General features: G+C 41.8%; 1 protein-coding gene across 4 annotated transcripts in view; it reads right to left on the bottom strand.

The window, feature by feature from the left end:
- EPB41L5 (erythrocyte membrane protein band 4.1 like 5) overlaps positions 1–21484 on the bottom strand; it is a 169135-nt gene extending 147651 nt beyond the window's left edge. For all 4 annotated transcript variants that reach the window (XM_050752704.1, XM_050752705.1, XM_050752707.1 and 1 more), the window contains exons 1-2: positions 21308–21484; positions 15387–15574 (exon numbers count right to left, since the gene is read on the bottom strand). In XM_050752704.1, coding sequence (XP_050608661.1) covers positions 15387–15566 — 180 coding nt within the window. In that variant the 5' untranslated portion in view covers positions 15567–15574; positions 21308–21484. The remainder of the gene's footprint in view (positions 1–15386; positions 15575–21307) is intronic.
- Positions 21485–21788: the final 304 nt, after the last annotated feature.

Genomic DNA, 21788 nt, shown 5'->3' with positions numbered 1-21788 from the left:
GCATGATTTTATTTTTTCAGACAGGGCAACTCTGTTGTCCAGGCTGGAGTGCAGTGGTGGGATCCTGGCTCACTGCAGCCTTAACCTCTTGGACTCAAGCAATCCTCCCACCTTGGCCTCCCAAGTAGCTGGGACCATAGGTGCGCACCATCACAGCTAGCTAGTATTTTGTTGTTGTTGTTGTTGTTGTAGAGACAGAGTTCACACGATGTTACCCAGACTGGTCTCAAACTCCTGGGCTCAAGCAATCCTCCCACCTCAGCTTCCCAAAGTGCTGGGATTATAAGCATGAGCCATCCCACTTGGACAACAATGCAATATCTATTTTAGGTTGGTACAAAGTAATTGCAGTTTTTGCCATTAAAAACTATTGCAAAAACCATAAATCCTTTTTTTTTTTTTTTTTTTTTTTTTTTTTTTGAGATGGAGTTTCGCTCTTGTCTCCTGGGCTGGAGTGCAGTGGTGTGGTCTCGGCTCACTACAACCTCCGCCTCCCCCGGGCTCAAGCAATTCTCTTACCTCAGCCTCACAAGTAGCTGGGATTACAGGTGCTTGCTACTATGCCTAGCTAATTTTGTATTTTTAATAGAGATGGGGTTTCATCATGTTGGCTAGGCTGGTCTCGAGCTCCTGACCTCAGGTGATCTGCCTGCCTTGGCCTCCCAAAGTGCTGGGATTACAGGCATGAGTCACTGTGCCTGGCCCATAATTCTTTTGCACCAACCTAATAACAAAATTCTGATATCCCAAAAAAGAATTTCTCAGAACATCTTACTTTTAGAGATAGCATGTAATTTTTTAAAAACTTCATTGAGTCTACCCTTCCTGAGAAAAAACTATACCATTTCATGAAAATAAGTCACAGATAAGAAGTAAATGCAGTAACTGTAGTATGTTGATTTCAAGAAGATTTCTGATTCTAACCCAGAAATAAAATGTTATTATTGCTAAGATGGAAAGCATGGTCATGATAATATTATTCTGGGTGAGTGAATACCTGACTCAATCATGATTTGAGGAATAATTATCAACCTGCTAGTATCAACCTTAGAAATCGTGTTCTAAATCAGTTGGTTTTGTTCCATTCTACATTTTCAGAGTTTTTAATTTCATTATGCACTTAACAGTACATACAGGAAAATTTTCATTATAGGAAAAATACATTTTTGACGTAATATTCAATTCTCGGACAGATACCTATTATGTGTTAGATGTTACTTATACAGATGAATATGCTTATATTTGCCCTCAAGCAATCACAAGGTTCTTAGAATTTTATTCTTAGTTAATAATTAAAGAATTTAATTCTTACCTAAGAATAAAATTATAAACAAATAAACACAATAAATGTGAATGTTACTCCTATTGTATAACAAAATGCTAAAGAAATGAGGGGTGAGTTGTTCATTCTGCCTCAAGTATTAAAGGCTTCAGAAGATTCTGTATTCAAAACCGGGCCTGGAAATGTGAACAGAATTCTGCTAACCTCGATAAAAACAAAATAAAGATCTGGAATCTTGACAGTTTAAGGAAGGATTTAGGAAAGAAAAGACTGGAGGCAAGAGTCAGAAAACAGAGTGACAGGAGCTGCCGATGTGCTGTGATCTGCCTAAAACTGCCACACAGAATGTCACTCTGTTCTTTAAAATCCTTTAATCATTCCTCATCATCTACAGATTAATGTACAAACTCTAGGCATAAAATTCCTAAAAGTCCCTCCTAGCTGTTCTTGCTTATTATTACATATGATGGCCTATCTCCTCTATCATTTCAGCTTCTTTCTTTTGTTTTTGAGACAAAGTTTCACTCTTGTTGCGCAGGTTGGAGTGCAGTAGCACAGTCTCAGCTCACTGCAACCTCCGTCTTCCGGTTTCAAGCGAGTCTCCTGCCTCAGGCTCCTGAGTAGCTGGGATTACAGGCACCCATCACCAGGCCAGGCTAATTTTTTTTTTTTTTTTTTTTTTTTTTTTTGAGACAGAGTCTTGCTCTGTCGCCCAGGCTGGAGTGCAGTGGCCGGACTCAGCTCACTGCAAGCTCCGCCTCCTGAGTTTACGCCATTCTCCTGCCTCAGCCTCCCTAGGCCGGGCTAATTTTTATATTTTTAGTAGAGACTGAGTTTCATCATGTTGGCCAGGCTGGTCTGGAACTCCTGACCTCATGATCAACCCACCTCAGCCTCCCAAAGTGCTGGCATTACAGGCGTGAGCCACCACGCCTGGCCTATTTCAGCATTTTTATCTGCTTATAATCTCCCCAATAAGTCATGCCTCTGAACTCTTGCAAAATGCATTTCTTTCTGCTTAGAATGTCCTTTATGCCTCTAATAAACTTAAACAAAAATTTTTTTTTGGTAGAGATGGAGGTCTGGCTACATTGGCCAGGCTGGTCTCAAACTCCTGGCCTCAAGCAATCCTCCCACCACAACCTCCCAAGGTGCTGGGATAACAGATATGAGTTACCACACCGGGCCCTTCTAATGAACTCTTGATTCTGGCTTCGCAAGAATCAGTACATCAGTGTTGCCTTTCAATAATCCCATAGAGAATAAATCCTCCTTCCTCTGTACTATCTTGTACCTAAAATTCTAATTAGTAGAAAGCCTATGCAAAGGCATAGACTTGTAATGGGTCTATCATGTTTAGGCAAGAGTAAGAAGGTCCAGTATGGTCAGAGTGTGTAGAATATGGATGTGAGATCTTGATTACAGGGTCAATGTCTTGTTTATTTTCGTAAATTAAAAAGAAAATGTTTTTCTCACCTTGTAGCTATTGAAAATGAACAAACTGGAAACAGGAAAGTGAAAACAGACCCACAAAGCTCTGGCCCACTACAAATTCATTAGTCACCTGTATCTACACCAGTACCTGCTACTTATGTTCTTTATCCCCACCTAACAAATTTATTTCAGGTCACCACCTCTTTCAGACCCAGCCCTCACCTCACCTCCTCTTTGCAATGATTAAGTTCACCAAGGTATTGTAACCACCCAGTGGGTTCACCTTGCCCACTGCCTAGACAGAACTAATTTATCAAGACAGGGGAATTGCAATGGATAAAGAGTAATTCAAGCAGAGCTGGTTGTGCAGGAGACCGGAGTTTTACTGTTACTGAAATCAGCCTGAGCATTAGGGGATCAGAGCTTTTAATGATAATTTGGGGCTGGGGCTGGGGCCGGGCGCCGTGGCTCACATCTCCAATCCCAGCACTTTGGGAGGCCAAGGCGGGTGGATCACCTGAGGTCAGGAGTTTGAGACCAGCCTGACCAACATAGTGAAACCCTGTGTCTACTAAAAATTAGCTGGGTATGGTGGCAGACACCTGTAATCCCAGCTACTCAGAAGGCTGAGGCAGGAGAATCATTTGAACCTGGGAGGCGCAGGTTGCAGTGAGCCGAGATCACACCACTGCACTCCAGCCTTGGCAATGAGAGTGAAACTCCATCTCTATATAAATAAATAAATAAATAAATGAAATAAACATAATTTGAGGCCAGGCACAGTGCCTCACGCCTGTAATCCCAGCACTCTGGGAGGCTGAGGCAGGCAGATCACCTGAGGTCAAAAGTTCGAGACCAGCCTGGCCAACATGGTGAGACCTCATCTCTAGTAAAAACACAAAAATTAGCCAGGCATAGTGGCATGCACCTGTAATCCTAGCTACTCGGGAGGCTAAGGCAGGAGAATCACTTGAATCCGGGAGGCAGGAGTTGTAGTGAGCCGAGATCGCACCACTGCACTCCAGCCTGGACAACAGAGCCAGACTCTGCCTCAATAAAATAAAATAAAGATAATTTGGCAGGTCGGGGCTTGGGAAGTGGGGAATGCTGACTGGTCAGGTTGAAGATGGAATCATAGGGGTCAAAGTGAGTTTTTCTTGCTGTCTACTGCTCCTGGATGGGATAGCAGAACTGGTTGAGCCAGATTACCGATCTGGGTGGTGTCAGCTGATCCATCCAGGGCAGGTTCTGCAAAATATCTCAAGTACGGATCTTAGGTTTTACAATAGTGATGTTATCCTCAGGAGCAATTTGGGGAGGTTCAGACTCTTGGAGCCAAAGGCTGCATGACCCCTAAACTGTAATTTCTAATCTTGTAGCTAATTTGTTAGTCCTGCAAAGCCATGCTGGTTCCCAGGCAAGAAGTGGGTCTTTTCGGGAAATAGTTATTATCAATTTTGTTTCATAGTCAAACCATGAACTGAATTCCATGAACTGAACTGAAAGTTAGTTAGGCCTATGCACAAGAATGAACAAGGACAGCTTAAACGTTAGAAGCAAGATGGAGTCAGTTAGGTCTGATTTTTTTCACTGTCATCATTTCCTCAGTCATAATTTTGCCAAGGCGGTTTCAATCCCTCCCTTTGTGTTTCTTAGCACCTTATTCTCAAGGTGTGGGCTACGAAGACTGGAAAAAGCCGTCAATCACTCTGGCTTCTTCCTGCTGACAGGGGGCGTCGTGGGAATAGGAGCTGATTCTAAGGCGAGAGAAGCGGAACCGCTTTGCAGCTGAGTGTACTCATGCAGGCAGGGCTGGGATTCCAAGGCTTGCACGACAAAGGCGGTAGTATTTTTTTTTTATTATTATACTTTAAGTTCAAGGTACATGTGCACAATGTGCAGGTTTGTTATATATGTATACATATGCCATGTTGGTATGCTGCACCCATTAACTCGTCATTTACATTAGGTATATCTCCTAATGATATCCCTCACCCCTCCCTACAATAGGACCCGGTGTGTGATGTAGGTGGTAGTATTTTTATCTATAGTTTTAGTACAGCATTTAAACAGACAGTATACTATAAGTTAAATAATGAATTTTAGGATAAGGAGTACAATTTCCAGTTTTAAAATTAAAAATTTGAAAGCATTAGTGTGGGGACTTACAGTCCACAAAAAATTTAGGATTTAGTCTAAATTGAAGAAAAAAAACTCAAAAACAACAACAGGTGGGCGGTTTCAGTATTATCTTTTCATCAGCTTTCCATCTTTCTCAGCAGAAGGTATCTCTCCTAGAATGTTCTTCCTCCCATCTCTACCTATGTATATAAAACCAATTACCTATAATCCCAGCACTTTGGGAGGTGGAGGCAGGTGAATTACTTCAGGTCAGGAGCTCAAAACCAGCCTGACCGATATGCAAAATACAAAATTTGTATATTGTATATATAAAATACAAAATGTGTATATTGTATATACAATACTAAAACTCTTTACTAAAAATACAAAAATTAGCTGGGCATAGTGGTGGGCACCTGTAATCCCAGCTACTTGAAAGGCTGAGGCAGGAGAATTGCTTGAACTGGGGAGGCAGACGTTGCAGTGAGCCAAGATCACGTCACTGCACTCCAACCTCAGCAACAGAGTGAGACTCCATCTCAAAACCAACAACTACAACAACAAATGCAATTACTGAGGAACATTTTTCCTACTCATTTAAAGAAACTAAAATCTGCCCTAACCAGCCATTCTCCAGTTGCCGTGCTATCTGCTTCTTTCCATCTATTGCCAAATCTCGTAGCAATCCTGCGTCTTACCTTCACGTACTTCCACAAACTAATCAATATTAAGCACCTACTATTTGCAAGGGACTATAAGAGGTCCAAAAAATACGACTGTCTCCAATAATTCCTTTAGCCCTCTAAAATCTGGCTTTCAAACACACCATCCCACCAAAACTCTTTGCTTCACTTCCATCCTTTTTCTCTCTTCATGACAGCAGACTATCTTCTCATGATCTGACATAATTGATACACCCCACTCCCATCAGAGTTAGAACTGTATTTTACTCATCTTTATTCCCTCCCCGCACTATATCCAAGTACTAAACAGTAGTCTTCACTCCCCCCGTCACCAACCATATCCATATACTAAGCAGGCACTCTTTCCTATGCAGCCTCACTGTCACTGGAAATCTGTAGCCTCATTGTCTTGTACCTACATTACTACAGCAGTCTCCAGGCATGATTTTTTCTTCTGTAACAAATCAAGCATATCATGTCTAAGTTAAACCTATATATCTTTCTTTTGTTGCTTTTTATCTCTGTTGCCCACATGGGAGTGCGGTGGCATGATCATAGTCCACTGCAGCCTCTACTTCCTGGGCTCAAGCAATCCTCTCACGTCCAGCCTTCTGAATAGTTGGGGCCACAAGTGTCCAGCATGACACCTGGCTAATTTCTTTTATTTTCTGTTGAAACGGGGTATCCCTGTGTTGCCCAGACTAGTCAAACTCCTGGACTCAAGCTAGCTTCCCACCCTGGCTTCTCAAAGTGCTGGGATTACAGGCATGAACCACCATGCCTAGTCATGTTTCTTACTACTAAAAAATCTTAAGTGGAATAAAATACAAATACGCAAAAATCAAAGCATTCTTTTAAAAAAAATAACTTCTGGCCAGGTGTGGTGGCTCACGCCTGTAATCCCAGCACTTTGGGAGGCCGAGGCAGGTGGATCACCTGAGGGCAGGAGTTCAGAACCAGCCTGGCCAACATAGTGAAACCCCTTCTCTACTAAAAATAACAAAAATTAGCTGGGTGTGGTGGTGGGCGCCTGTAATTCCAGTGACTCGGGAGGCTGAGGCAGTAGAATTGCTTGAACCCAGGAGGCGGAGGTTGCAGTGAGCTGAGATCACGCCACTGCACTCTAGCCTGGGCAACAAGAGCGAAACTTTATCTCCAAAAATAAGAAAAAAAAATTTTTTTAATTAAAAAAACATAGCTTCATTGAGCTATAACTCACATACCTTCACCCATTAAAAGTAAACAGTGCAACGGATTTTAGTATATTCACAGATATATACAACCATCACAAAAACCAATTTTAGAACATTTTCATCACCTCAAAAAGAAACCCTAAGCCAGGCACAGTGGTATGTGCCTGTAGTCCCAGCTACTTAGGGGGCTGAGGTGAGTGGTGCATCACTTGAGCCTAAGAGTTCAAATCCAGCCTGGGCAACGTAGCAAGATACCATCCCTAAAAAAAAGAAAGTCCATACACTGTAGCTGTCAACCCCTACCACCCTGTCAGTTCCCACTCACTCAGGCTGCCCTAAGCAAGCACAATCTATTTTCTTTCCCTTACAGATTTCCCTATTCTGGAATTTCACATGAATGGGATCACATGGTCTTTTGCCACTGGCTTCTTTTAACAGAACAATGTTTTCAAAATTCATCTATGTTTTAGCGGTACACTTCATTTCCTTTATGGCTAAATAACATCCCCTTATATGGATATTACACATTTTATTTATCCATTTACGTATTGATGAGCATCCAGGTTGTTTCTCCTTTTTAACTATTATGAATAATGTTGATATGAACATCCATTACAAGCTTTTGTGCAACATGTTTTCCATTCTCTTGGAGATACACCTAGGAATGTAACTGTTGTGTCATGTGGTAATATCTGAGTAACTGCCATACTGTTATTCAAAGCAGCTGTGCCATCTGACATTCCCACCAGCAGTGTCTGAGAGTGCTGATGTGTCCATATCCCCACCAACATTCAATACTATATGAATTTATTTCAGCCTTCTTAGTAGCTAGAAAGCTGTATCTCACTGTGGTTTTATTTTGCATTTCTATGATGACTTATGATGTTGAGCTTCTTTTCATGTGCTTGCTGGCCATTTATATAGCCTATTTGGAGAAATGTTTATTGAGATCCTTTGCCAATTTTTAAATTGGGTGTTCTTTATATACCCTAGATACAAATTCCTTATCAGATATGTAATTTGCAAATATTTTCCTCTTATTCTGTGTGACAGTCTTGTAGCTTATTTGATGGTCTCCTTTGAAGGCTAAATGAAAAAGTTTTCATTTTGATGAAGTCCAATTTATTTACTTTTTCTTCAGTTGCTCATGCTTTTTAGGTCATATATAAGAAAGTGGTGCCAGGCTGGGCGCAGTGGCTCACGCCTGTAATCCAAACACTTTGGGAAGCCAAGGCGGGCGGATCACTTGAGGTTAGGAGTTCAAGACTAGCCTGGCAAACATGGTGAAACCCCATCTCTACTAAAAATACAAAAAATTAGCCAGGTGTGGTGGCAGGCACCTGTAATCCCAGCTACTCAGGAGGCTGAGGCAGGAGACTTGTTTGAACCCAGGAGGCAGACTGCAGTAAGCTGAGATTGCGTCATTGCATCCCAGCCTGGGCAAAAGAGCAAGACTCCGTATCAGAAAAAAAAAAGAAAGTGGTGCCAAATCCAAGATCTAAAGATTCACTCCTAAATGTCTGAGGTGATGGATATCTCATGTACCCTGACTTGATCATTTATACACTATATACATGTATCAAAATAGCACTATGTACTCCCAAAGTATGTACAACTATGATATATCAATGAAAAATACCAAAAATTACGCCTATTTTTTTCTAAGGATTTATAGTTTTAGCTGATACTTTTAGGTCTTTATTCTGAGTTAATTTTTGTATACACAGTGAGAGCCCAACTTCATTCTTTGGCATATGGCATTCCCACCTCCCCAAGTACCATTTGTTAAAAAGACTGTTCTTTCCCCCATTAAATGGTCTTGGCATCTTTGTCAAAAATCACCTGACCCATGACTGTATGGGTTTATTCCTGGGTTCTCTATTCTGTTCCACAGACCTATGTGTCTATCCTTGTGCCAGTAGCACACCAACTTACTGTTGCTTTGTAGTCAGTCTTAGAATTGGAAGTATGTGTCCTCCTAATTATTGTTTTTCAATATTGTTCTAGCTATTAAGAGTTCCTTACAATATCTTAAGAATTTTAGAATCAGCTTGTAAATTTCTACAACCAGGTCAGCTGGAATTCTCACGGGGACTGCACTGAACGTATAAATCAATGTGAGGTGTACTGCCATCCTACCAACCTTAAGTCTTCAAATTCAAGAACATGGGATGGTTTTCATGTATTTAAAAGTATAACTATACACGGTCTTATATAATTTAAAGCCTTTAGCATCTATATCAGTAAAATAGGATATAAAAATTGTTATCTATTACCCTTAAAGGTAAATGGGCTAAACACCCCAATTAAAAGACACAGACTGGCAAACTGGATAGAGTCAAGACCCATCAGTGTGCTGTATTCAGGAGAACCATCTCACCTGCAAAGACACACACAGGTTCAAAATAAAGGGATGAAGGAACATTTACCAAGCAAATGGAAAGCAAGAAAACAAAAAGAATCAAATAGACACAATGAAAAATAATAAACAGAATTTCACCACGGATCCCACAGAAACAGAAACTACCATCAGAGAATACTATGAACACCTCTACGCAAATCAACTACAAAATCTAGAAGAAATGGATAAATTCCTGAACACATACATCCTCCCAAGACAAAACCAGGAAGAAGTCAAATCCCTGAATAGACCAACAACAAATTCTGAAATCGAGGCAGCAATTAATTGCCTACCAATCAAAAAAACCCCAGGACCAGATGGATTTACAGCCGAATTCTACCAGAGGTACAAAGAGGAGCTGGTACCATTCCTTCTGAAGCTATTCCAAATAACAGAAAAGGAGGGACACCTCCCTAACTCATTTTATAAGGCCAGCATTATCCTGATACCAAAACTTGGCAGAGATACAACAAAAAAAGAAAATTTCAGGCCAATATCCCTGATGAACATCAATGCAAAAATCCTCAATAAAATACTGGCAAACTGATCCAGCAGCACATCAAAAACCTCATCCATCATGATCAAGTCGGCCTCATACCTGGGATGCAAGGCTGGTTCAACATACGCAAATCCATAAACGTAATCCATCACCTAAACCGAATCAATGACAAAAACCATATGATTGGCCGGGTGCGGTGGCTCACGCCTGTAATCCCAGCACTTTGGGTGGCCGAGGCAGGCAAATCACGAGGTCAGGAGATTGAGACCATCCTGGCTAACACAGTGAAACCCCATCTCTACTAAAAATACAAAAACAAAATTAGCCGGGTGTGGTGGCAGGCGCCTGTAGTCCCAGCTACTCAGGAGGCTGAGGCAGGAGAATGGCGTGAACCCAGGAGGTGGAGCTTGTGGTGAGCTAGGATTGCGCCACTGCACTCCAGCCTGGGTGACAGAGCAAGACTCCGTCTCAAAAAAACAAAAAACAAAACAAAACTACATGATTATCTTAACAGATGCAGAAAAGGCCTTCGACAAAATTCAACATGCCTTCATGCTGAAAACAATAAACTAGGTATTGATGGAACGTATCTCAAAATAATTTAAGAGCTTTTTATGACAAACCCACAGCCAATATTATACTGGATGGGCAAAAACTGGAAGCATTCCCTTTGAAAACTGGCACCAGACAAGGATGCCCTCTCTCACCACTCCTATTCAACATAGTATTGGAAGTTCTGGCCAGGGCAATGGGCAAGAGAAAGAAATAAAGGATATTCAAATAGGAATAGAGGAAGTAAAATTGTCTCTGTTTGCAGATGACATGATTACAACTCACAAGAGATATGAAGGACCTCTTCAAGGAGAACTACAAACCACTGCTCAAGGAAATAAGAGAGGACACAAACAAATGTTAAAACATTCCATGCTCATGGATAGGAATAATCAATATCGTGAAAATGGCAATATTGCCCACAGTAATTTATATATTCAATGCTATCCCCATCAAACTACCACTGACTTTCTTCACAGAATTAGAAAAAACTACTTTAAATTTCATATGGAACCAAAAAAGAGCCCATATAGCCAAGACAATCCTAAGCAAAAGAACAAAGCTGGAGGCATCACGCTACCTAACTTCAAACTATACTACAAGGCTACAGTAACCAAAACAGCATGGTACTGGTACCAAAACAGATATACAGACCAATGGAAAAGAACAGAGGCCCCAGAAATAATGCCACAGATCTACAACCATCTGATCTTTGACAAACCTGACAAAAACAAGCAATGGGGAAAGGATTCCCTATTTAATGAATGGTATTGGGAAAACTGGCTAGTCATATGCAGAAAACTAAAACTGGACCCCCCTCCTTAACATCTTATACAAAAATTAACTCAAGATGGATTAAAGACTTAAACGTAAAACCTAAAACCATAAAAACCCTAGAAGAAAACTTAGGCAATACCATTCAGGACATAGGCATGGGCAAAGACTTCATGACTAAAACACCAAAAGCAATGGCCACAAAAGCCAAAACTGACAAATGGGATCTAATTAAACTAAAGAGCTTCTGCACAGCAAAAGAAAATATCATCAGAGTGAACAGGCAACCTACAGAATGGGAGAAAGATTTTGCAATCTATCCATCTGACAAAGGGCTAATATCCAGAATCTACAAGGAACTTAAATTTACAAGAAAAAAACAAACAACTCCACCAAAAAGTGGGTGAAGCATATGAACAGACACTTCTCAAAAGGAAGCATTTATGTAGCCAACAAACATATGAAAAAAGGCTCATCATCACTGGTCATTAGAGAAATGCAAATCAAAACCACAATCAGATACCATGTCACGTCACTTAGAATGGCCATCAATAAAAAAAGTCAGGAAACAACAGACACTGGAGAGGATGTGGAGAAATAGGAATGCTTTTACACTGTTGGTGGGAGTGTAAATTAGTTCAACCATTGTGGAAGACAGTGTGGCGATTCCTCAAGGATCTAGAACCAGAAATATCTTTTGACCCAGCAATCCCATTACTGGATGTATATCCCAAAGAATTATAAATCATTCTACTGTAAAGACACATGCACAACGTATGTTTACTGCAGCACTATTCACAATAGCAAAGACTTGGAACCAACCCAAATGCCCATCAATAATAGACTGGATAAAAATGTGGCACATAAACCCCATGGAATACTATGCAGCCATAAAAAGGATGAGTTCACGTCCTTTTCAGGGACATAGATGAAGCTGGAAACCATCATTCTCAGCAAACTAACACAGGAACAGAAAACCAAACACCACGTGTTCTCACTCATAAGTGGGAGTTGAACAATGAGAACACACAGACACAGGGAGGGGAACATCATGCACTGAGGCCTGTCGGGGGTTAGGGGGTTAGGGGAGGGATAGCATTAGGAGAAATACCTAATGTAGATGACGGGTTGATGAGTGCAGCAAACCACCATGGCACGTGTATACTTATGTAACAAACCTGCACATTCTGCACATGTATCCCAGAACTTAAAATATAATTTTAAAAAAAGGAAAAAAATTATCTATTGGTTAATTGGCCAAACATTTCCTAATTTAAAACTTAGAAGGATTTTACGTTATAAGTGATTTACTAATACTAAGCTCTTAAACAAGTTTACTGTAGTATTTTCAAAGAAAAAGCTTAAAAATTAGATAGAAATTTCTACTTGATAACTTTGTCATTCAATGAAAGGCCTTCTCACTCTATTTAAATTTTTTTTTTTTTAGATGGTTAGCTATAATCACTAGTGACCCTTATCCTAATGGGAAATGAGTATGTGCTTCATCCAATTTCTAAAATCAATTCTAAATCTTCTTCCAGAATCACAGCAGACTGATTGAGAAAATAAATCTAAAAAGGGGAAATCATTTTTTCTTTTTTAGAAATTATTATTCTTCTGGCCTATTTTTTCCTTTAGCGACAACTTAGTAAAACAGGCCAATGACCGCTTTATATCCATGCATGTACCTAGAGTTAGGTTAGTAAGTATGATTTCACCTACAGAACTGGAAAGACAGTTGTTCCTTTTTTTTGAGACGGAGTCTTGCACTGTTGCCCAGGCTGGAGTGCAGTGGTGCGAATTCGGCTCACTGCAACCTCTGCCTCCCGGGTTCAAGCAATTCTCCTGCCTCAACCTCCCAAGTAGCTGGGATTACAGGCACCCGCCACTACGCCCAGTTATTCTGTATTTTTAGTAGAGACGGGGTTTCACTATGTTGGCCAGGCTGGTCTCAAACTCCTGACCTCGTGATCCACCTGCCTCGGCCTCCCAAAGTGCTGGGATTACCAGCGTGAGCCACTGGCCGGCCCAATTTTTTTTTTTTTTTTTTTTTTGAGATGGAGTCTTGCTCTGTCACCCAGGCTGGAGTGCAGTGGTGCGATCTCAGCTCACTGCAATCTCCACCTCCCAGGTTCAAGTGATTCTCCTGCCTCAGCCTCCTGAGTAGCTGGGACTACAGATGCCACCACACCCGGTTAATTTTTGTGTTTTTAGTAGAGATGTGGTTTCACCATGTTGGCCAGGCTGATCTTGAACTCCTGGCCTCAAGGGGTCTGACTGCCTCAGCCTCCCAAAGTGCTGGGATTACATGCATAAACCACTGCACCTGCCGATAACTGTTCTTGTTTCGCAAAACGTCCAATCTATAACTCCAGCTGTTTCACTACAACTGTCCCCATGAGAGACCAGTTAGCTTATATACTTGATCAAGCATCACATACACCCAGCTAAGCATACAAAGTTTAGGAAACCATTCCAGATCAGTAACCAGCCATTTGTTTCACTACTTTAAAAACTAGTGTTGTTTCTCCTCCATACTGCACTGCCTTTTTAAAAAGTTTTGTTTTGTTTTGTTTTGTTTTTTTTACAAATTCTACTCTCCTACTATCAGCTTATCCATCAACAACCCTGAGACTTCATACTTCAAACATTAGGTAATAAGAAACTTCTTTCCAGTCTCTTACACAGCAATCTCAGGCTTTTCACCACATATTTAATGATATTTTAATGAAATAGTACACAAAACTCTTAAGATTCTTATCAAATAAGAAATGAGTACGAAAACTATCCTCACAAAATAGCTCATGTTGGAATGTCTGATAAACCCTCAAGAAGTACTTACAGGAAGAAAATTCAGATGCTTTCAAGTTGTCCAGAATCAAAAACCCTAAAAATATACATTCTTATCGACAAAGATAACAAGTACACGTAATGATGACTTCAAAACACTTCAAGAAATCCTGACTCTTTAATTTTATACTTTAACATTTTAAAATGTATAATGTACATATCTAATACATTCCAAATTATTAAGATAATCAGAACATCCATTTAAACTCTCCAATTCCTTATACTCTCAGTTGGTGAGTTTAAGGCCTTCCTGAGCTTATTCAATTATGTATTACAGCAGCATGTAGATCATTTTGCCCAAAGAGACTTTTTTTTTTTTTTTTTTTGAGACGGAGTCTCGCTCTGTCGCCCAGGCTGGAGTGCAGTGGCGCGATCTCGGCTCACTGCAAGCTCTGCCTCCTGAGTTCACACCATTCTCCTGCCTCAGCCTCCCGAGTACCTGGGACTACAGGCGCCCGCCACCTCACCCGGCTGGTTTTTTTGTATTTTTAGTAGAGACGGGGTTTCACCGTGTTAGCCAGGATGGTCTCGATCTCCCGACCTCGTGATCCGCCCGTCTTGGCCTCCCAAAGTGCTGGGATTACAGGCTTGAGCCACCGTGCCCGGCCCCAAAGAGACTTTTTAAATTGAATTTTGGGTAAATGAAGGTGTACTAAAAAGTTTGTCGGGAGGAAAGACATCAAGGAACATCCTACAAAGCTCACATCAAATGACATAATTTACGGTAAGTCTTTAAATGCAGAACAAAGACATGAGAAAGATACTTGGTATTAGTAAGCAGCTCAGAAAAATATTCAACTGCCCAAAACCAAAAAGGTAACCTTTTCTTCCCCTCCTCCACCCAAAAAGGTCTGTAAAAAAATAAGCTAACCCCTTTCAAACATGTCGGATTGTTTCACACGGAGTTATGATTATGCATTTCTGCAAAAAAAAAAAAAAAAAAAAAAAACCTATCCAAAATGCAAATATAATTACAACAGGCTGTCTTGAGATAAAGGCTACAATGTAAGAAAAACCTACAATGCAAAATACTTCGGGAGCAAAGAGAAAGACAGTCAGAGCTGAGGGGTATGAAGAAAGTCCTTTTTCTCACTTCACCTAATTAATGTCTGCAAGTAAACCAAATTGTGGGGAAATACTTATTTTGAAGAAAGTAAGGAGAGTTTTAAAAAATACAGAAGTGCACAGAAAACTAAAAGTCTTACAGTACACATGGAAGTGTTGTTATTCTCAAAGAGTCACAATGTTTTAATAATTGTTCAGCAAGGATTGTGAGAAATCCACTAGACTACATTACGTGCTGCCATCACAAAGAACACACATAAACACACACAAAACGGACTCATGCCAATAACTGCTCTATCATCTAAATGTTTCAGGTAATTGCCACTAATTCCAAAGAGAAATACCATCAATCCAAGTACTTTTGGTCTACAGTTATCTGATCCGTGTACCCGAATGTTACAGTGCCTGATCTATATTAACCCATAGTACCTTTACCGATTACGATCCAGAAGTTATCAATACAAAGCTTTTAAACAAACAAACAAAGACAGTAATCGCAGACAGAATTTGAAGTTCGGCAAGACCTACTTACTGGCAAGTCCACACTAACATCAGTGCCATCCAGAAGGGACACCCGACACGTGATGATGGACTTAGAATCTCCAGCTGCAGGAATATGTGTGGCTGCGCGCTGTGCTTCTCGGAGTCGTTCCTTTTCCGCATGTTTACGCATAGACCGACGCCCCAGTGTTCTACGGAAGAAACTCAGCATTTTTGTCACTATAAAAGCAGAGAGAAAAAGATGGCATCAGCAAAAAAATGAGATTCTCCACAACTTGCAGTCAGTCAAATGGCATTATTTAGTCAAGTCCTGTGCAAATTAGTAGAAATGCTACTAAAAAGGCCTCCTGGGCTGGGTGCAGTGACTCACGCCTGCAATCCCAACGTTTTGGGAGGCCCAGGCAGCAGGACTACTAGAGTCCAGGAGTTCAAGACCAGCCTGGGCAACACAGTGAGACCTAATCACTACTAAAACTAAAATTACCCAAGTGTGGTGGTGCATACCTGTGGTCCCAGCTACTTGAGGGGCCATGAGGCAGAAGGATGACTTGACCCCAGGCAGTGAAAGCTGCAGTGAGCTGGGATTGCACCACTGCATTCTAGCTCGGGCAACAGAGCAAGACCCTGTCTCAAAAAATCAGTAAATAAAACAAAAAATAAAAAGGTCTCCTGGTCAAGTAAATCTGAAAAAAATCATTAAAACTGGCTACTTTTAATAAATATTTCAAGAGATATTATACATGATAAATATACACAATTTTTGTCAATTAAAAAGTTAATTTAAAAAGCTGGTTACTTTAATTCAAAGTTTTAAAAGACTTGTATGTATAAGACATAGCCACGGTTTGTTTGGAGCTTTCTAAATTTACTGGACCATTTTATCAGGAACTGATTTGGCAGGAGAAGGCAAACACTCATGAAGTTCATCAGGTCTTCTAAAAAGATAAATTATATGTACAACATCTTGTATATCCTAAGATATACTAAGGTATCCTTTGATGATCAAAAAAATCTTGAGAAGTGGTTGGGTGTGATGGCTCACGTCTGTAATCCCAGCACTTTGGGAGGCCAAGCCGGGTGGATCACGAGGTCAGGAGATAGAGACCATCCTGGCTAACACGGGGAAACCCCATCTCTACTAAAAATACAAAAAATTAGCCGGGCGCAGTGGTGGGCGCCTATAGTCCCAGCTACATGGGAGGCTGAGGTAGGAGAATGGCTCAGCCATTCTCCTGAATCCAGGAGGCGGAGCTTGCAGTGAGCTGAGATCACGCCAACTGCACTCCAGCCTGGGTGGCAGAGCGAGACTGTCTCAAAAAAAAAAAAAAAAGTCCTGAGAAGTTCCATTTCTTTTCTGAGCATTCATAACAAAAATATAAAAACAATCACCTATTTCAGCTAAAATACAAATATAATTCAAATTTCATAAGTTCTGTCAAATATTCTATTACATACAGATTTTAAATAACTACTTAACATAAATCTTTTTAATGTCAAAGTACTTTAACGCTACTTTTTTCCTTATCTCTATAAAGAACATTAATGTTAATCAAAACAGTTAAAACGGGTTTTAAAACATAGCACACTAAATGGAAACACAAAATCAAAGTCACTTTGCTATCCTAATGCGTTTCATTTGCACAACAAAGAGAGTTTAAGTACACATAAGCCAACAAATAAGCCAAAAAGACTATTAATTCCAAACGAAACAAGAAGCTGTGCAGTAAAGGAAAAGTAAATCACAATACACTAGATGACTCAGCTGCTAATGATTTAAATGTCAAACACTAAATATTGAGCAAACAATAACTAACTACCATAGAGAGGAGGTACATAATAAGAGGTAGGGGATACAGTTATGAAAAGAGTTAATTCCTCATCATGCGTAACAGCAAGCCAACAGGTCATCACTAAAATTAAAAAATCAAGAACTAGCAGTAAGAGCATTTGATTTAAAATGTGAAAATGATTGCCTTGGGAGAGGGAGCAGAAGAATTCAGAAGAATGCTGTTTTTCAAGAGAAGCCTTCAGATTAAATGACTTTTTCAACTAGATTTATTTATAAACCTGATAAAATCCAATTTTTAAGATACTACCATATTAAAATGTCTATACACCGAAGATTAACCTACACATTTTATACAAGTATACTCTTGTGTAATTAGGTAAACTAATCCCAAGGAGATAACTAAAATTTTAGTTAGGTAACTTTCCAATGTGCCAAACACTCATATATAATAATACCTGATCCCACTCTCTCTCCAGATATTTCTCCCTTTGGAATTTGCTATCCAGTCTCATTTCAGCTGCCTAAGACAGTACTTGTTATCCCAGCTTTCTAAAATCCTGTGTCACAGAATCCCTACATATTCCTTTTAACTCCGCCAATATCTCCCAAGAAACATTTTATGATATCCCACCACTGCACTCCAACCTGAGAGTGAGATGCTGTATCAAAAAAAGAAGAGCCTGATATGAAAAACTCCTAAAAGATAATTTGAAAGATGTTCATAAAAACGAACACCTTTAACAGTATCCAAGAAAATCCAAATGAAAAAAATAAGATACCATCCGTCTGTCATTTAAAGACTCAAGATAGTGTTAAAAAGAATGTGAGAAGGCCGGGCGCGGTGGCTCAAGCCTGTAATCCCAGCACTTTGGGAGGCCGAGACGGGCGGATCACGAGGTCAGGAGATCGAGACCATCCTGGCTGACAGGGTGAAACCCCGTCTCTACTAAAAAATACGAAAACTTAGCCGGGAGAGGTGGCGGGCGCCTGTAGTCCGAGCTACTCGGGAGGCTGAGGCAGGAGAATGGCGTAAACCCGGGAGGGGGAGCTTGCAGTGAGCTGAAATCCGGCCACTGCACTCCAGCCTGGGCGACAGAGCGAGACTCCATCTCAAAAGAAAAAAAAAAAAAAAAAAAGAATGGGAGTCATACATTGGCCTTTTTTGGAGGGAGATTTGCCCATGCTATTAATATTTTTTTTTAATTATTATTATTATTTTTTTTTTTTGGAGACAGTCTCACTCTTGTTCCCCAGGTTGGAGTGCAATGGCACGATCTTGGCTCACTGCAACCTCTGCCTGCCAGGTTCAAGCGATTCTCTTGCCTTGGCCTCCCGAGGAGCGGGGATTACAGGCACCAGCTACCACGCCCGGCTAATTCTTGTACTTTTAGTAGATACTGGGTTTCACCATGTTGGCCAGGCTGGTCTCAAACTCCTGACCTCAGGTGATCCACCCACCTCAGCCTCCCAAAGTGCTGGGATTACAGGCGTGAGCCACCTCACTGGGCCAATATTAAAAATTTTAACATGCATACTCCTTACTCAACAGTTCTATTTCTGGAAGGATAACCTAAAGAAAAAAAAAATCACACCTGTGCTTTAAGTTGTAGGAACGGGATTTTTCGGGGCATAACTGATTTAAGAAAATTTTAAATATGTTCATCAATGTGCAGTTAAACAAGTTATGGTACACACAATGGCATACAATACAGTTGTTTTATTTTTATTTATGTATTTATTTATTTATTTTAGAGACGGTCTCACTCTAGCATCCAAGGCTCACCAGGGCCTTCATCTACCATGCTCAAGGGATTCTCCCACCTAGGGCTACAAGCACATACCACCCCACCCAGCTAATGGTTTTTTAAGCTATTTTTTGTAGAGACAGGGTACTGCTACTTAGCCAGGTTTGTCTCAAACTCCTGGCCTCAGGGAATCCTCCCACCTCAACCTCCCAAAGTGCTGGGATTACAGGCATGAGGCACCAAGCCTAGCCATAATACAGTTGTTTTAAATAAATACTTGACTTAGATATGACAACATTTGTAAGTGAAAAATCAAATCACAGAACACTGAAGAGTTTTATCCTACACTGAGGTGGGATCCATGCACACACACACACAGACGCTAAACAGACACGCTCGTAAACTGTTAAGTGAGATTCTCTCTGAAGAGGGACATGTCAGAGGTCACAACAAGAATATATGGCCGGGTACAGTGGCTCACATCTGCAATCCTGGCACTCTGGGAGGCTAAGTCAGGACGACTGTTGGAGGCCAGGAGTTCAAGACCCGCGTGGGCAACATAGCAAGACCCCATTTATTTTTTTTTTTAATGGAAAAAACCACAATAATATATGAATGGGTCATTAAAAGCTGTGGGGATTTTTTTTTATGACTGTGAAAAAAGTTTCCTCATACTCACTTCTCCCTTCCCACCTGCACTCTCCCAATTCCACTCTTCATGTCGCAGCCACTGGATTCTTGGCAACCACAAATCTGATCCCTATTCTAAAATATTTAATGGCCCTGGTCCTAGATGCAGCTCCTCCTACTTGCCTGACCCATCTGTCAACCTACTCCCTACTGTTGGCTCTGCTCTTGTACTCTTTCTGCTCGGCCCAAGAGTCTTCTTAATTCTGGACCATTTTTCACTAGCTGTTCCACCTTCCTGGAATGCTCTTTTTCCACTTCCCCTCTCTTCCACCCGCTCCCACTTCACTGGACTAACTTCAGACTTACAGTCGAAATGTCTTAGTCTCAGAAAAACAGAGTCTCAGACTTGTGAGTCTAAATTCGATGTCCCTTTTAGTCCTCTTAGCCTTTTCTTTATAACAAAAACATTGTAATTAAGTATCTGTTAATTATTATTTTTTTACTGGCTACTTCCCCCATTCACACACAAGGACAAAGATTTCGTCTGGCTTGTTCACTGCTTCGGCCCAACAGCTGGCTTAACAACCCGCATATCAGGCACTCAATAAAAAACTCGCCTGACACACTAGAATGACAGTGGAATTTTTGGATGGTAGGTTTATGTGGCTTCCAAAAAACAGCTGTTTCTACTCTAGCTCCTAACTAGAAGGATTTCCTTTGGAATCATAAAACGCAAATTTAAGCAATCCTAACAGAAGTTGGTTAAAAGAAGTATCCAAAACCCAAAAGTTACTCGTGAAATATGTATACTCTTACATGACTGGTGGCCACAATATGGTAATTGCTTTTTGATAAAGCAATATACAGCAAATGCCATGAAGGTACCACTATATTTTGTCCCAGAAATCCCAATAAAGAAAATGCAAGCGAGTAATTCAACAGCAGTTACGCATATCGCTTTCGAATGAAGTTAGCCTATTTTCCAAAACCTGCACACTATCTTACATGCACAAATAATCCAACAAGGTTAACTAGAGCTCAGCAACAGGTTACGTTAGAAACTGAGTTAATGCAGTTGTGGGTTACATTAGAAATGTACACGGTTATGGGAATTTTCCCCGTAATTCTTTAAAAAAAATGTTAATACTAGTCTAAAATATTGCCAAACGTTTTAAGACTCGGGTCTCGCTCTTAGGTAGAATTCAAGTAACCACAGAGACAATTAACATTTACACACCAAAGAACCCATCATTAGCACGACAAACGCCTCGGGTGGGGGCGGGGCGGGCGCTTCAGACCTCGTCTTTCCGGGGAACACACCTGCATCTCCTTTCCCAAGGAGCTGAAATTTTACTCAAATACAAGTCAGCTCGAAAAGTTCACCAAAACCGTGACACAAACTCAGTTCGTTTTTCCCCCTCCCTTGCGACTTTTGTCTCTCCCGCTGGACGGCAGCCCCGCGGACCGGCGAGGGGTGCCCGCGGCCCCAGGAGCGCGTCCGCCCGGCAAACATTAACCCGGCTGCCCCGGGCCCTCCGCTCCGGCCCGTCGCGCGGTATCGACCGAAACTCGGCGGCCCTGCCTCATTGGCCGCCGCCGCCCCTCCCTCCGGCGGGATTAATGCCCTGCCGGCCCGACGAGCCAAGGACCGGCCGCCCTAAGGTCTGGGCGCGGCCCCCGCCCGCCTCCCCGGGGACAAGGCCGCCACCGCAGGCGCGGGCGAGGAGGGGTCCGCTCGGCTAGGAGGGCAGCGGGCTGTACCGCGGCGCCGCCGGGCCTCGCGCTTACCTGAGCGGGGACGGCGCGGCCCCGGCGACCAGAGGAGAGAAGAGCCGAGCAAGGCTGAGGAAGGGGCGACTCCTCGGGAGACGCCGAGAAATGGCGCCTACAGCGAGCCCACCGGCTCTAATCCCCGCAGGACCCCGACCTCCCGCCCGTCCGCCCCTTAAAGCTCCCTCTCAGCTCCGCCCCCAGGGCGGAGCGCTCCGCTCTTAAACGGGCGATGACACCGCCCCGGAAACTGGCTGGCAGGGCGACTGGAGGAAAACCGGCGACGCCGGGCCGGGACGGGCTGGAACTACTGTCAGCAGCCGGGCGTCCGCGGCTGGTTTAATGGGGCGCTGCCGAAACCCAGCTCTCGCTGCGGCCCTCCGCCCGCGGAGGAGGTGCTCGCCCGCAGACAGACCCCAAGTTAGTCCTATCATGAAGGAGGCTGGTGGAGCTGACTGCTGGATCTTCGTTCAAGAGATTAATTGCTTCGCAAATACTT

This window comes from Macaca thibetana, chromosome 12, assembly GCF_024542745.1.
Source record: "Macaca thibetana thibetana isolate TM-01 chromosome 12, ASM2454274v1, whole genome shotgun sequence".
Classification (NCBI taxonomy): domain Eukaryota; kingdom Metazoa; phylum Chordata; class Mammalia; order Primates; family Cercopithecidae; genus Macaca; species Macaca thibetana.
Note: the sequence above shows the minus strand (reverse complement) of the source record. Positions and strands in the feature narration are given on the sequence as shown.